General features: G+C 45.1%; 1 protein-coding gene across 1 annotated transcript in view; it reads left to right on the top strand.

The window, feature by feature from the left end:
* Positions 1 to 8,118: 8,118 nt before the first annotated feature.
* LOC124805664 (acetylcholinesterase-like) overlaps positions 8,119 to 16,108 on the top strand; it is a 104,264-nt gene continuing 96,274 nt past the window's right edge. Inside the window, exon 1 of the mRNA XM_047266232.1 lies at positions 8,119 to 8,181. Coding sequence (XP_047122188.1) covers positions 8,119 to 8,181 — 63 coding nt within the window. The remainder of the gene's footprint in view (positions 8,182 to 16,108) is intronic.

Here is a 16,108-nt window from a genome sequence, read left to right as displayed (position 1 = left end):
CTGCTGACAATACACTTCCTTCACAACTGACCACACGGTTTTAATTTTATCCTGTGAATTAGCTATTCTGTTTGCATACCACATACTGTTTGCCTTCGCAATAACATTTTTAAGCACCTTACAGTACTGTACTGTAGCTTGATTGTGACTACTTGTAACATTTCGATATACTCGCAATTCCCACTTGGTTCTACATGATATCCTTATCCCACTAGTCAGCCACCCAGGCTGCCTTTTACTGCTAATGTCCCATTTAGAACGTTCTAATGAAAGAAACTCTCAAAGAGCACGAGAAATGTGTTAAGGAAATCATATTTGTCATCTATGTTATCGGCACCATAAACATCCTGCCACTCTTGTTCCTTAACGAGGTTAAAAAACTCTCTGTTGTTGTTGGATTAACTTTCGTTCATAGTTTATAACTGGGGGTTGTTTGAGGGAAGAGAACCAGACAGCGAGGTCATCGATCTCATCGGATTAGGAAAGACAGGGAAGGAAGTCGGCCGTGCCATTTCAAAGGAATCATCCCTGCATTTGCCTGGAATGATTTAGGGAAATAATGGAAAACCTAAATCAGGGTGACCAGATGCAGGATTGAACCGTCGTCCTCCCGAATGCGAGTCCAGTGTGCTAACCACTGCGTCACCTCACTCAGTTAGTTTGTTGAGTACATTTGTTTGAGTACAAAAGCCTATTAGTGTTAAAATTTGTGCATTATGATGTGAAAGGCCATTCACCCTTTTACTAACAGAATTCCCATCTAGTAATGAAGAATGAATAAAAATATTGTTTATAGCTGTGCTATTGTTCCCCTGCACCCTAGTTGAAAAAAAAAATCTGCATCAGATCATATGAATTTAGGAGATCTACCAACATCCTTTTTCTTGCACCATCATATACAAAATTTACATTGAAGTCACCGCATATAACTAATTTCTGGTACTTCCTATAAAGTGAATCAAAGATCCTCTCTATCTAGAGCAGAAATGCTCTGAATTCAGAGGTAGGGGACCTATAAATAACAACAATTAGAAGTTTAGTTTCGCTAAATTCAACGGCCCCTGCACAACATTCAAATATCTGTTCAGTGCAGTGCCGTAATGCGTCTGTGGACTCAAATGGAATACTGTTTTTTTACGTACATGGCCACTCCCCCACACCACAAGGAACTCCTTGAAAAACAGCCAGATAATCTGTATCCTGGTAAAGGTAGCCTCTGAATTGTCAAATTATTTAAGTCGTGCTCCGATATACCAATAATTTCAGTGTCAACCTCTACAAGCAGTTCACTCACTTTATCTCTAATACCTCTTATATTTTGATGAAATATGCTAATTCCTTCTCTACTTGGAAACATGACATCCTCTGAAGGTGAGCCCTTAGTTAGACGGACTTTCTTTAAGCGCGATACCTATCAGCTGACTTCGATTTGAAAAAGGTGCAGCTCTAACACCAACTACTACAAGAATTTTTCCATGAGTGATCCAACCACCACCCACTACACTGTCACCTATAAGCTTTGCCAGCCTCCCCTTCCCAAACCCACTGAGGTGCAGGCCAGGCCCAGTGAAACCCGATCTACTGATGGACTCAACTGGCACGACTGAAATGTGACCTATGCCCTCTGCCATCAGTGCCCTCTCCAGCACCATGTTAATGCGCCTAACAGCAGCATTAAGATGACGCCGATCATGACGCTGAAACAGTTGCAACAAATGCACATTAGTGCCACCAGTTTGAGTAGCTATCTTCACCAGGTCACCACCTACATCATATTCCTGTCCCTATCAAGACTGCTTCCTGCTCCATCGACTATCACTACCTGATCCTCCTTCGTAAAATTCCTACGTAACTCCCCTATGCTGTCAGTCACCTGAGACAACCCTGCACTAGGCTTCACAATGCTGGTGACCTGGTACTCACTCCCCAACACTTCCTGCAACTGCTGGCCCACACCCCTAACGTGCGAACTACCTAGCAGCAGAATCTTCTTCTTTCTGCTAGACTTTGCAACTGAACTAGGCCTCCTAACTGCTGAGTACTGCTGCAAGTTCCCTACATCTACAGCTACAAGAGGCTCCTCTCCACTCAACTCTGACAGTTGGTCAAATCTATTGTTGGTCAAATATATTGTATATACGCAAAATATAACTGTCTGAATACCTCCTCCTCCTAGCTACCTTCTTCCAAACTGTCAGTTCCCATTCTCCAGCACCCTTCACCCTCCTCAACTTATCTAGTTTCTACTTTTCGTGTTGTAACTGCACATGAAGGGAACAAATCTATCAACTTATTTCTACTACAGATTCTGCATTCCCAGGAGAGGATCTCTCTAGAATGCCCACTGGCTTCCCCACTGAATTCCCCCTAATGAAAATACTTTGAACAAATCCCACACCGTAACCCACTACTCACAAACCTACGATAGAGCCCACACTTCTCACTCATGATAAAATTTTACATTTACTGAAACAAAACTACACATCTACGTTACGTAGGTTCAGTTACACCAGTAGAACTATTTATAGAACTAACAAAAGCGGTCTCGAAATTCTCTCTCTACTAAGAAAGCAACTACTTGTAGAACACTACTAAATCACAACTAATACCAATACCAACAAAACTTCACAAAATTACTAGCGAAAACCAAAACTTCAAGTGGCTACTGGAACACTCAACGAAGTTAAAACACTGAATGAAAATTTTACTGAAATATTTCAGTAGAAACAATAAGAAACGTCAGCTGAAACCTTGAAACCTAAACCATGAACTTTACTTAACGCGGAGGAAACTCTAAAAAACACACAGAAAGCGAACGTTTCCAAAAGTTTATTAAACCGTTATTTCACCAGAAACAGCACGAAACACCGCTGAAAACTGTTAAATTTAATAACTGTACAACAGCGCACAAATAACTTTGTCAATACTTAGTTTTATAGCCGCTACAGCTGCAACTGCACGCCGCAAAATGTAAACACACTACTGAGGCGTGAGGCTTGGACGAACCACGTGAGCACACTCACGAATGACAGACCATTCGAGTCAATAACGCAGGAAGAAAGGCTGAGATTAATGAAAATCCACAAATAAGTTACTTTTACAGCAAATATTAACACAAATAAATTTTAAAATAAGTAGCTGAAGACTAAAACTTTATAAAATATTGACGAGCAATTTCAACAGCATTCGAACACACGTGACATCACACCAAAGAACGGCGAACGGGCCACAAGATGGACGTCCCTGTGTACCTACCCAAATGGCGTCGGCGGCCAGCAATATGCGTGGCGGGTCGTGTAGCCAACGGAAGCGCCACAACCGGAGAATCGATGATAACCGTGACCACCAGACAAGTGAGTAACCATGACTACATGCCAACGTGGTCATGGAGGGTGTATGTCAGAGGCTGCAGGACAGGTCGTTGCTTTCTGGTCGACACCAGGTCAGACGTCAGCACATTGCCAGTCACTCATGGAAAGAGAGCAACATGAACCAGTCTCGTACACGGGATGGCGGCCAACAGTACGACTTGAGGCAGAAGTGGATCTCGGGTTTAGTAGAAAGTGTGGGTGGAACTTTGTGGTAGCGTATGTGGTGGAACCCATAGTAGGCGTGGATTTGTTCAGTCACTAGTGGTTGGAGGTGGAAACGTTGTGACAGGTTCTTTAGGATGAAGCACTGTGAGCACCATGAGCCTAAGCTGCAGTTTGTATAAACAGGTAGAGGACCCCAGTGATCGGAGTTGAAGTAAAAGTGCAGCTCACAACACAGTCCACCACATTAAGACTGTATCCGGCCAATGGGTATCACAGTGGCCACGAAGTTAAGCGTGTGAGCATTTTGCTGCAGCAGAAGTAGAATTCGAGAATATGCTGCAAGCAAGGGGTTGTGCGTAGGTCAGAAAGCTCGTGAGCATCGCCGATGCATCTAGTCAAGAAAAAGACAGCACATGAAGGCCCCGCAGGGATCACCACAAATTAAATGCACGCACAAATGCAAAGTGGTATCCAGTGCCGACTGTTAGAGATTTCACCAATGAGCTAGCGAGAACCACAATTTTGTGTCACAGATTGAAACAAGGCTTACAATCAAATACTGGTGGCGGGATAAGACGTTCTGAAAATCTCTGTAACAACTCTATTCACGTTATTCGAATAGTTACAAATGCGGTTGAGGCTGAAAAACGCCACAAAAACGTGGCAGCGTCCTCTGAGGACTACAGCTCTGCTTTATGTACCTCGTCGACATACTGGTATTCTCCACTAATCTGATGGTACACAAGGAACAGTTCAAAGCGGTATTTGACTGGCCCGGCAAGTATGGTACAATAATCAACAAGTCAATACTGTTGCAGAAACAAGTAACGTTTTAGCTTACTGAGTGTCAGGGGTCGGCATTTGTCCTCTAAAAGACAAGATCGATGTCAGAAAGGACATGCCTTGACCGACAGATTATCATCAATTGAGAAGATTCCTTGGAGTCCTCAGCTTGTATTGTTGACACCGACAAGGAGCAGGTACGGTGTGAGCGCCGCTGATGGCTTCACCGCAGACAGCACATGATGATGACTGCTGCCATGGATGTAGGAAATGCAATAGGCTTCTAACCACGCAAACGCCATCTTAGGAAAAGTAGTTCTTTTGGCCTGTCCCTTTCATCATGTTCTGCTAGCAGTGACAGTAGACGCCAGGCAACAGGCATTTAGAGTCACTTTCCATCAATTGGTGCAAAAGCAGCTGCAACCATTAGTTTTTCTCATGGAGTCTCACGGCGTCACAGGTCAGATGAAGCAGATGTTAACCGTAAGCTACTAGCTGTTTATGAAACACTTTCGACCTATGTGGAGGCCAAACTATTTACCGTATATATGGACCACAAACTGATAACTTTTGGTTTTGGTAAAGGCAAAGACAGTTCCTCTTCAAAGCAATACCGACCACTAGAATGTATCAGCCAATTCACGACATGACTGACGCACATTAGAGGAGTCGACAACGCAGTGCCCGAATTTCTTCACATATTGGAGCCATTACATACACTGTTGATTATGAGCAACTCACCAAGGCATAGGCTATCGATGGCCAATTAAAGGACCTTTTGCAAAAGAGCTCAACAGGACTGCAGATTAAGCATGTACGGCTACCGGGCGAATGTTATGATGTGGTGCAATGTGTCTAAAGCCAAACCCAGACCTTTCATACCTGAAGGACTGTGAAAGACTGTTTGATAACTTTAATCACTCTAGCGTGAACACAAGCGTAAAACCGGTGACAGATTCTTATGTCCCAACATTAAGAAGGATTGCTCTAGGTGGGCGAGAGAGTGTGTAGCAGGCTGGCAATGCAAGGTGGGCAGATGTCTGCATAAGCAGGTCGGAGAGTTTCCAGAGATGGCAGACCGATTCTCACATGTTCATTTAAATATTGTGGTACCACTCTCTCCCTCTGATGGTTTTCGTCTACTTACTGACTGCCATTGACAGGTGTACTCAATCGTCCAAGGCAGCACCATCACACACATATCAGCAGAAACGGTAGCAAGAACCTTTTTGTTAACATGGATAGTATGGTTCGGCTGCCCATCGTAGATCAACATGGTCCAAGGACGGCAGTCTGACTCAGTTCTGTTCCTTGAGATGTCCAAACTGTCCGGATTTTATCACCATTGTACAACACCATCCATCGAGTAACAGGATGGTGGAGCGAAGGCACAGAACATTAAAGGCCGCGCTCATGTGCTATGAAAACATTTGGACTTTCATGCTGCCACTTGTTTTGTTTGGCCTCCAAACTGTGTGAAAACCAGACATCGGGACTTCCAGAGCGGGGTATATGGAGAGGCTTTGTGCCTATCATCAGACTATTTTCCTGTACTACCCGGACCGGAAGTTGTGATCTACCACATTTGCCTCAAAATGGTTCAAACGGCTCTAAGCACTATGGGCTTTAATATCTGAGGTCATCAGCACCCTAGACTTAGAACTACTTAAACCTAACTAACCTAAGGACATCACATACATCCATGCCCGAGGCAGGATTCGAACCTGCGACCGTAGCAGGAGCGCGGTTCCGGACTGAAACGCCTAGAACAACTCGGCCACAGCGGCCGGCTAGCGTGTCTGTTCTCCGAAATAAACATGTAGTCCTGAGGAGTAAAAATGTTGAATGTTAAGAACATTTTTTATTTAAAAAGCTTTAAGAGTTCTCACACGCGACGAAAGTATCTGTTTACAAAGTCTAATTGTAGTTAACGATCTATAGACATACTGTATTTCCAGTATCTAACACCAGGGGATACTGAACGCACACAGGTGGTTCCTCAGTAGCTTCAAAAAGTGGCATTCCATACCCGGAAAACATAATATTGACAGCGGTGGTGTAACAGGTAACAACACTCACGAAGTACACTACAGGCCATTAAAATTGCTACACCAATACGAAATGCAGATGATAAAAGGGTGTTCAATGGACAAATATATTATACTAGAACTGATCTGTGATTACAATTTCACGCAATTTGGGTGCATAGTTCCTGAGAAATAAGTACCCAGAACAACCACCTCTGGCCGTAATAACGGCCTTGATACGCCTGGGCATTGAGTCAAACAGAGATTGGATGGCATGTACAAGTACAGCTGCCCATGCAGCTTCAACACGATAACACAATTCATCAAGAGTAGTGACTGGTGTATTGTGACGAGCCAGTTGCTCGGCCACCATTGACCAGACGTTTTCAATTGGTGAGAGATCTGGAGAATGTGCTGGCCAGGGTAGCAGTCGAACATTTTCTGTATCCAGAAAGGCCCGTACAGGACCTGCAACATACAGTCGTGCATTATCCTGCTGAAATGTAGGGTTTCGCAGGGAATGAAGGGTAGAGAAACGGGTCGTAACACATCTGAAATGTAACGTCCACTGTTCAGAGTGCCGACAATGCGAACAAGAGGTGACCAAGATGTGTAACCAATGGCACCCCATACCATCAAGCCGGGTGATGCGCCAGTATAGCGATGACGAATACACGCTTCCAATGTGCGATCACCGCCATGTCGCCAAACACGGATGCGACCATCATGATGCTGTAAACAGAACCTGGATTCATCCGAAAAAATGACGTTTTGCCATTCATGCATCCAGGTTCGTCGTTGAGTACACCATCGCAGGCGCTCCTGTCTGTGATGCAGCGTCAAGGGTAGCCGCAGCCATGGTCTCCGAGCTTATAGTCCATGGTGCTGCAAACGTCGTCGAACTGTTCGTGCAGATGATTGTTGACTTGCAAACGTCCCTACCTGTTGACTCAGGGATCGAGACGTGGCTGCACGATCCGTTACAGTCATGCGGATAAGGTGCCTGCAATCTCGACTGCTAGTGAGACGAGGCAGTTGGGGTCCAGCACGGCGTTCCGTATTACCCTCCTGAACCCACCGATTCCATATTATGCTAACAGTCATTGGATCTCGACCAACGCCAGCAGCACTGTCGCGATACGATAAACCGCAGTCGCGATAGGCTGCAATCCGACCTTTATCAAAGTCGGAAACGTGATGGTACGCATTTCTCCTCCTTACACGAGGCATCACAACAACGTTTCACCAGGCAACACCGGTCAACTGCTGTTTGTGTATGAGAAATCGGTTGGAAACTTTACTCATGTCAGCACGTTGTAGGTGTCGCGAACGGCGCCAACCTTGTGTGAATGCTCTGAAAAGCTAATCATTTGCATATCACAGCATCTTCTTCCTATCTGTCAAATTTCGCGTCAGTAGCAATTCATCTTTGTGGTGTAGCAGTTTTAATGGCCATTAGTGTAGATACGATCTCACCCGGGTCAAGAGTGAACTTGTGTGAGCACGAGATAAATAAACCGAGATAACATTTTCTTATCCTGGTACCTTTATGTAACGACCATACATATACGGTGGCGTCAAAAAGGATAGCACTCGTTCCTATCTCTTCTTTGATCACCAAGCAACATTATTTCACTGAATCAGCTTCAAGTGTCAGATATCGTTAGAACGCGGCGCTCTTATGAGGTTGACTTTCAGTTATAAAGGGCTTGAGAAATCTTCCTTGTCAGCGCAGTCTGAAGTTTCCCACGATTAGAAACATTTCACGCAAAATGGACGGTTTCTGCTTGTCATTTGGTGCCATTTTCGTCTTGGCACTTGCTGCATCCTGTAATGTGAGTACTCAACGCAATATACAAAATATTTTTTGGAATGATTTTGAGTCCATGGCGGGACTGACACACAACTGACGGTAAAATAATAAGCACGCTCATAAGGCCACAAAAACAGGCATGTACGAGTTTTTTTCTTTCATAGTTTTTAGAAATGGTCGTACGAAAGTCTTTGAGAGCATATGGGCGGAGGGATATGTCATGGAATGTGCAGAATGGCCCTGTATTGGTACAAATTATGGTTCTGTCCATACACATAGTACCAGACACGTGCAAGGGAGGCAAAAAAATGACAGAATGCAATTCTTCCATTATTTCATAATTTATATCTGTTTTACTGTCATCCAAAGACATTGCTGTGCCTTTGTAGATGGAACAGTCATCGAGCTCTATTTGCCTTGAGGGATAATGAAGCAGAATCAATAAACCTGGATCTGCTATTATTCGCAATATTTTAAGACTCATCTAAGGCTTTTGAATGTTTCAACCACAATATTCTCATATAAAGGATGGAATGTTATTGGAATAGTGAACACGGCAAGTTTGTAGCTATAAAGGTAGATGTGCGATAGAAAGTAGAATGCACCAGTTTCATGATGATCGCACTGCCGTGGTTCCCAGACTTTAAAGTGATCAGGTGTGATATAACACAGGGTCTTATTTGGATCATTTATTGTTTCTGATATATCATACATTTGTGTTGTCAGAGGATTAAAATATTGTCCTTTCTGCAGACAGTGCAACTATAGAAACGAAAATAGTACCAGTCCTCTAGCTAAAAGGACAGATTATGAAACATTTGTGTTAAGGAGTAAGTGAATGGAGGGCTAGGTTGAAGTGAGTGTGATACTTTTTTTTCAAAACACATTAAAATTGTATTTCCAAAACTCTCGCTCAATTTAAATGCACTACTCTTTGGAGAAAGTGAAACACCAAGATCGAGAGATCTGATCACAATAAAATTTATTCCACTGATTAGGGACATGACACTACACAAATGATAAGATTTACAGACCTGTACGTGCAAGTGACTCTGGTAATTCAGTACGGACTAGCGGCACCATACGCTTCAATCAGAGTCGCTAGACGTCGTGGCATTGTACCAGAGAGCATCAGGATATGATGTTGGGGAATACTTTGCCACACGGTTTCTAGGCGCGACCACAAAGCTTCAACTGTAGCTGCAAGAGGACCTGAACGAACAAGTTGCCGACCGACCATGTCCCAGAATTGCTGGAAGGGCGACATGTCAGGCGAACGGGCAGGCCAGGGAAGCAGTGGTACCCGTCGCTCTTCGAAGAAGGCTTGCACATTCCTCGCTACATGGGGACGGGCCTTCTCCTGCTGAAATCTGGCATGTGGAACGACCTGTAGAAAGGACAGTGCCTCGAGCTGTAAAACCTCCCTGAAGTGGCTGTATCCCGATTTGTCTCCAGACGTGGGAGGTGGGATCTCTTGTTATAGGCAATGGCGCCCCATACCATCACATTTGGCGTTTGTCCGCTATGCCGCTCAACAATACGGTCCGCCCGACTGCGTTCACCACAGCGGCGTCGAAGGCGTATGAGGCCATCATTGTAGGACAAACTGAAGTGGGACTCTTCCGAGAACGCATTAGCACGCCAGTTCCGGCGTTCACGTGTACATTAGTCTCTGCGGCGTTGGTGGGTTCTGGTCGATGGAAACCAACGCAGTGACATGCGTGCCACCAGTCCAGCTCTCAGAAGACGGCATCGAGCCAGACGTGTCCACACCCGTTGCAGTGCTTCAATGTCGCGCCAAATGTAGGGACGAAGCTGTTCTGTCCGTTACGGCCAAGCGAAGAAGGTGACGTTCATCTCGTGCTGTGTCGTCCAGTAAACTGACGGTGCTCTCTTCTCCACTGGTTCCACATACGCCTCACTGTTGGAGCAGCGTGTCCTGTACAGGCCGCAATGCCACAGAATGGGACCCGCTTCCCAGTGAAAAATCATTCTGTCCCGCTCGAACGCACTCACATGCCGATACTCCACCCCGTGATGTCGGCGAGCCATGGTGGTACTTGGTTACAGGATTCCACTTCTTATGACGCCTCCGCACCGACTGAGGGTTGCATAACGCTGACGTGTCCGGTCACACAAAAGAGGGCGCTGTTGGACCCTCGTGCATGCCACTTCTCTACCATTTAAAACACTTACTAGGGTTCCTCTGTTTTACACGTCCTCTTATCATGGCGTGTTGCATACAATTGCTTCTGTGTGTCTCGTTATTTAAAAAACAGTTGTGGATAATTTTAAAACAGTAAAATGGATGTATTTCATTAACTTCCTCACCAATTACAAAATGTAACAACAATAATTTGTGAAAGACACGATGGTAAAACAAGGTTTTCCAGGAGTGCTAGTCCTGTAAGGTTCGCAGGAGAGCTTCTGTGAAGTTTGGAAGGTAGGAGACGAGGTACTGGCGGAAGTAGAGCTCTGAGGACGGAGCGTGAGTCGTGCTTTGGTAGCTCAGTTGGTAGAGCAGTTGCCCGCAAAAGGCGAAGGTCCCGAGTTCGAGTCTCGGACAGGCACACAGTTTTAATCTGCCAGGAAGTTTTAAAACAAGGTTGTTACACAAATTTTTAAATCTGTGATTATCCACTTACAGAAAAATACTGCTGTAACATGAATGACATTAAGCCTCAATTAAAAAAAAAAAAACCTTTGTACAAAAAAAACCATTCACATTTATGAACATAGTCAATAAAATTTATATCTTGTCCTCAAATTGAACTCCGATGAAATACAGCAACCGATAAGATTGGAGACAGCACAGTCATAAACATGAGACAGCCAACTTGCCTTTGGCCAGCCATACCAACTGTTTCCTGAATCACGAACGAAGTGTTTCTGGATAATGAATGAAGCTACCCAGCAGTCCTGCAGCGAGGTACATCACGGTTCACAGACCAGAGCAGGCGACTTCTTAGCACATAAGATCACCCGATGGTAGACGACACCACTGATGGTGGTGAGCCCCCGAAAACAAATATGTCCAATTAGGGCTCCTTTGGGTGGAAGGGCGGCGGGGGGGGGGGGGGGGGGGGGTAGGGGAGGGAGGATTCCGCCGATGGTCGCAGCAGGTTTCCAACTGGTGGCTGTAAGATAACTCGTGACGTCACTCCGCGGCAGAAGGCAGACGGCACCATTTTGGACGCGCGATAGTCGCACCACCAGAAGTGCCAGCGGCTGAGGCGCTCGCGGGAGTTCCAATGCATCGGAACAGTAGAGACTTGAAAACATCGAAGATTTATCATTAAATTTGAACAGGACTCAGACATACAACGAGGTGAGAAAAATCAGGGGATACCTCCCAATATCGTGTCGGAGCTCCTTTTTCCCGACGTAGTGCAGCAACTGGACATACCGTGGACTCAGTAAGTTCTTAGAAAACCCCTGCAGGAATATCGAACCATGCTGCCTCTATAGCTGTCCATAATTACGAAAGTGTTGCCGGTGCAGGATTTTGTGCATGAACTGACCCCTCGATTATGCCCTGTAAAGGGTCGATAGGATTCATGTCGGGCGATCTAGCTGGCCAAATCATTCACCTGAATTGTCCAGAATGTTCTTCAAACCAATCGCGAACAATTGTGGTCGGTGACATGGCGCATTGTCATCTGTAATAATGCCATCGTTGTTTGGGAACAAATGGTCTCCAAGTAGCCGAACATAACCACTGCCAGTTAACGATCGGTTCAGTTGGACCAGAGGATCCAGTCCATTCAGGGTGAACACAGCCCACACCATTATGGAGCCATTTCAGCTTGCACTTGCCTTGTTGAAAACAAGGTTCATGTCTTCGTGGGGTCTGCGCCACACTCGAACCCAACCAACAGCCCTTACCAACTGAAATCCGGACTCGTCTGACCAGACCATGGTTTTCTCGTTGTCTAGGGTCCAGCCCATATGGTCACGAGCCCAGGAGAGGCGCTACAGTGGCCTGGAGTCCCCATAGTTTTACTACTGAAGGGTCTTTTCCTTCCAGGCTTTCCTTATTCAAGTTACCTGGTTGAAGACACAACAGAATTATAGGCATTGGTAGCGAGCAGACATGGATTTAAATCAATGAGGAAGGTTGAAAATTTGTGTCGGACTGGGATTCGAACCTGGGTTTGCCGCTTACTAAGCAGATGCCCTGATCACTGCGCCATCCAGACTCAGTTGTCGTCGCATGTGCAAGGATCCATTTCCCATGTCCGAAAGAACAGACACCACATATATATAATAAAGGCGAGGACGTTCAATGATCTCTTTCGTGCGCATGCACACCAGGCTCAAACTCTTACAGGAGTCGGCAATATGCCGCGAGTAATGAGGATAATGGGCAAAGAGCACTACTTCAGTAGTGTGTGGATAGGTTGGGAATTTGGGTCTTACGAGAGATGGGCTAAAGTAGTCCGTGCAGTTGCGATGTCCACTGTGTCCAGATGGCTCAGTGGTCACCGCATATGGCTCTTAAACAGAAGATCCGGGTACAAATTTCGGTCCGGCAGAAATTTTCAACCTTCCCAACAGATTTAAATCAATGCCTTCTGGCAGCCAATGCCTACAATTAGTTTGTGCCTTAATTCATTCTGGTTGCTGGACCAAAATGATGTCTGTTCCTGCGGACATGTCCTAAAGGACAGAAACCAAATATATCTATTACTGTCGTTTGTCGGTTATATGTGTGACTCACAAACCGTGTTGCATTTGTTGTTCAAAGGGCGAATGTGAACCTATACGTGGCTGGAATGTTACCGCCGGCCCTAGTGGTCGAGCGGTTCTAGGCGCTACAGTCTGGAGCCGCGCGTCCGCTACGGTCGCAGGTTCGAAGCCTGCCTCGGGCATGGATGTGTGTGATGTCCTTAGGTTTAATTAGTTCTAAGTTCTAGGGGACTGATGACCAAAGCAGTTAAGTCCCATAGTGCTCAGAGCCATTTGAACCATTTGCAATGTTACCGGCCAGTCCGCAAGGCAATCCACGTGACCAGCCCTTATGCAAGTAACTCAAAAGTATCCTGCGTGAGATGAAGACTGTAACTCTACAATTCCTTGTTCCCCCAACCGTTCACTTTTTCGAACTAACAACTGTTTCTCTTTTGAAGGTTAAAGATGCAACGAAGTAACTGCAGTAGATAAAAAGTGCCAACCATGAAGACAATTTCTCCCGTGCATAGAAATTGCGCAACAAAGCAATACGCCGTTGTTTCTGTAATGAGTTTTTTAATCTAAGAAAGCTAGAACTAGATCTGACGAAAACGAAGAAAATAATTTACTAAATAATTACTGGCGCACTTGAGACATTGATATTATCAACTACATATCCTGTTAGTTATCAGAATATGAAAGTGTGATGCGTCTGAAAAATATAGTTATCTAGTGATAATCTGATATTGATAGGCAGATGGTCATGTCGTGCTTATCTGAGTCTCAGTCTTGTATTTGCTGTACAAGTAACTTAAAAACTGACAATGAAAAGAAGTTTCCACATAGGGGCTCTACCCCTTGATGCTCGGATTATCGTTCTATACTTTTTCAGCTACGCCAACAGCTGCATGGGAAGTGACATCAATGGTTCAAACATCGCCCAATCCGCGCCAAAAACTTTTTTGTAAACGCTTGACCATTTGGATCTCCAAATTCTGTCACTTTCATTTCTGCTCAAGCCCAGCGTATAGCATAAATTTGGACGAAATTCGTAGGCTGGCGTAGACCTCCCCTCGTAACCTTCTCTTGGTGGTGGCCGATAATGCCCGTCCAAAATCGGCGATATACGCTGACGGAGAAAAATTACAAAACCACAATACGCTTAATTAAGAGTAATGAGATTTAGATAATACATTTGCCTAGGATTTAAGTGATTAACATTAAACGATCGCAGGTTAATGTAAGGGCGAGATAAGCCATTTGCAAATGTGAAATGCTGGTACATCAATAAGCGGGGTAACCGCTAGGATGCTGTGTGCAAGCATGCAAACGTACGTGCACAGTATTGTGCAGGTGCCGGATGTCAGATTGTGGGATGGAGATCCATGCCGCTTGCACTTGGTCGGTCAATATAGGGATGGTTAATGCTGGTTGTCGATAACGCTGGAGTTGTCGTCCGATGATGTCCCATACGTGCTCCATTGGAGACCGAACTGGTAATCGTGCAGGCCAAGGCAACATGTCGGCACTCTGTAGAACATGTTGGGTAAAAACTGTGGTGTGCGGCCGGCCGAAGTGGCCGCGCGGTTCTGGCGCTGCAGTCTGGAACCGCGAGACCGCTACGGTCGCAGGTTCGAATCCTGCCTCGGGCATGGATGTGTGTGATGTCCTTAGGTTAGTTAGGTTTAACTAGTTCTAAGTTCTAGGGGACTAATGACCTCAGCAGTTGAGTCCCATAGTGCTCAGAGCCATTTGAACCATTTTTTTGTGGTGTGCGGACAAGCGTTATCGTGTTGAAAAATACCCCCTGGAATACTGTTCATGAATGGCAGCACAACAAGCCGAATCACCAGATTTACGTAAAAATTTGCTGCCAGGCTGCGTGGGATAACTACGAGAGTGCCCCTCCTGTCATACGAAATCGCACCTCAGACCATAACTCCAGATGAAAGTCCAGTGTTTCTGGCCCGCAGACATGTTTGTTGCAGACTCTCAACTGGTCTCCATCCAAACAACACACGGCCATCAATGGCACCAAGGCACAACCAATTCTCATCGGAAAACAGAACAGACCTCCACTTGCCTGCCAATGAGTTCTCGCTTGACACCACTCAAGTCACAAATGGCGGTTATTTGTGGTCGGTGGAATGCACGCTACAGGTAGTCTGGCTCGGAGCTGTCCTTGAAATAACCGATTTGTTAACAGTTCGTTGTGTCACTGTGGTACCAAGTGCTGCTCAAATTACTGCTGCAGATATAGTACTATGGGCCAGAGCCATTCGAGGAACACGATAGCCTTCCCTCTGTGTAGTTCCACGTGAGCATCCGGAGCCCGATGTTCTTGCGTCCGTACATTCTCGTGGCCACCGCTGCCAGCAATCATGCACAGTGACTACATTCCTGCCAAGTCTTTCTGCAGTATCGCAGAAGGAACATCCAGCTTCTCGTAGCCCTATTATACCACTTCGTTCAAACTCAGTGAGGTGCTGGGAATGGCGTCTTCTACATCTACATCTACATCTACATGGATACTCTGCAAATCACATTTAAGTGCCTGGCAGAGAGTTCATCGAACCACCTTCACAATTCTCTGTTATTCCAATCTTGTATAGAGCGCGGAAAGAACGAACACCTGTATCTTTCCGTACGAGCTCTGATTTCCCTTATTTTATCGTGCTGATCGTTTCAACCTATGAGGTCGGTGTCAATAATATTTTCGCATTCAGAGGAGAAAGTTGGTGATTGGAATTCCATGAAAAGATTCCGTCGCAACGAAATACGCCTTTCTTTTAATTATGTCCAGCCCAAATTCTGTATCATTTCAGTGACACTCTCTCCCATATTTCGTGATAATACAAAACGTGCTGTCCTTCTTTGACCTTTTTCGATGTAATCTGTCACTCCTATCTGGGACGGTTCCCACACCGCGCAGCAGTATTCCAAAAGAGGGCGGATAAGCGTAGTGTAGGCAGTCTCCTTAGTAGAGCTGATACATTTTCTAACTGTCCTGCCAATAAAACGCAATCTTTGGTTACTCTTCCCCACAACATTTTCTATGTATTCTTTCCAATTTAAGTTGTTCATAATTGTAATTCATAGGTATTTGGTTGAATCTACGGCCTTTAGATTTGACTGATTTATCGTGTAACCGAAGTTTAACGAATTCCTTTTAGCACTCGTGTGTATGACTTCACACTTTCGTTGTTTAGGTTCAACTGCCAATTATCGCACCATTCATGTATCTTTTCTAAATCGTTTTGAAATTTGTTTTGACCTTC

Source organism: Schistocerca piceifrons, chromosome 7 (genome assembly GCF_021461385.2).
Source record: "Schistocerca piceifrons isolate TAMUIC-IGC-003096 chromosome 7, iqSchPice1.1, whole genome shotgun sequence".
Classification (NCBI taxonomy): Eukaryota; Metazoa; Arthropoda; class Insecta; order Orthoptera; family Acrididae; genus Schistocerca; species Schistocerca piceifrons.
Note: the sequence above shows the minus strand (reverse complement) of the source record. Positions and strands in the feature narration are given on the sequence as shown.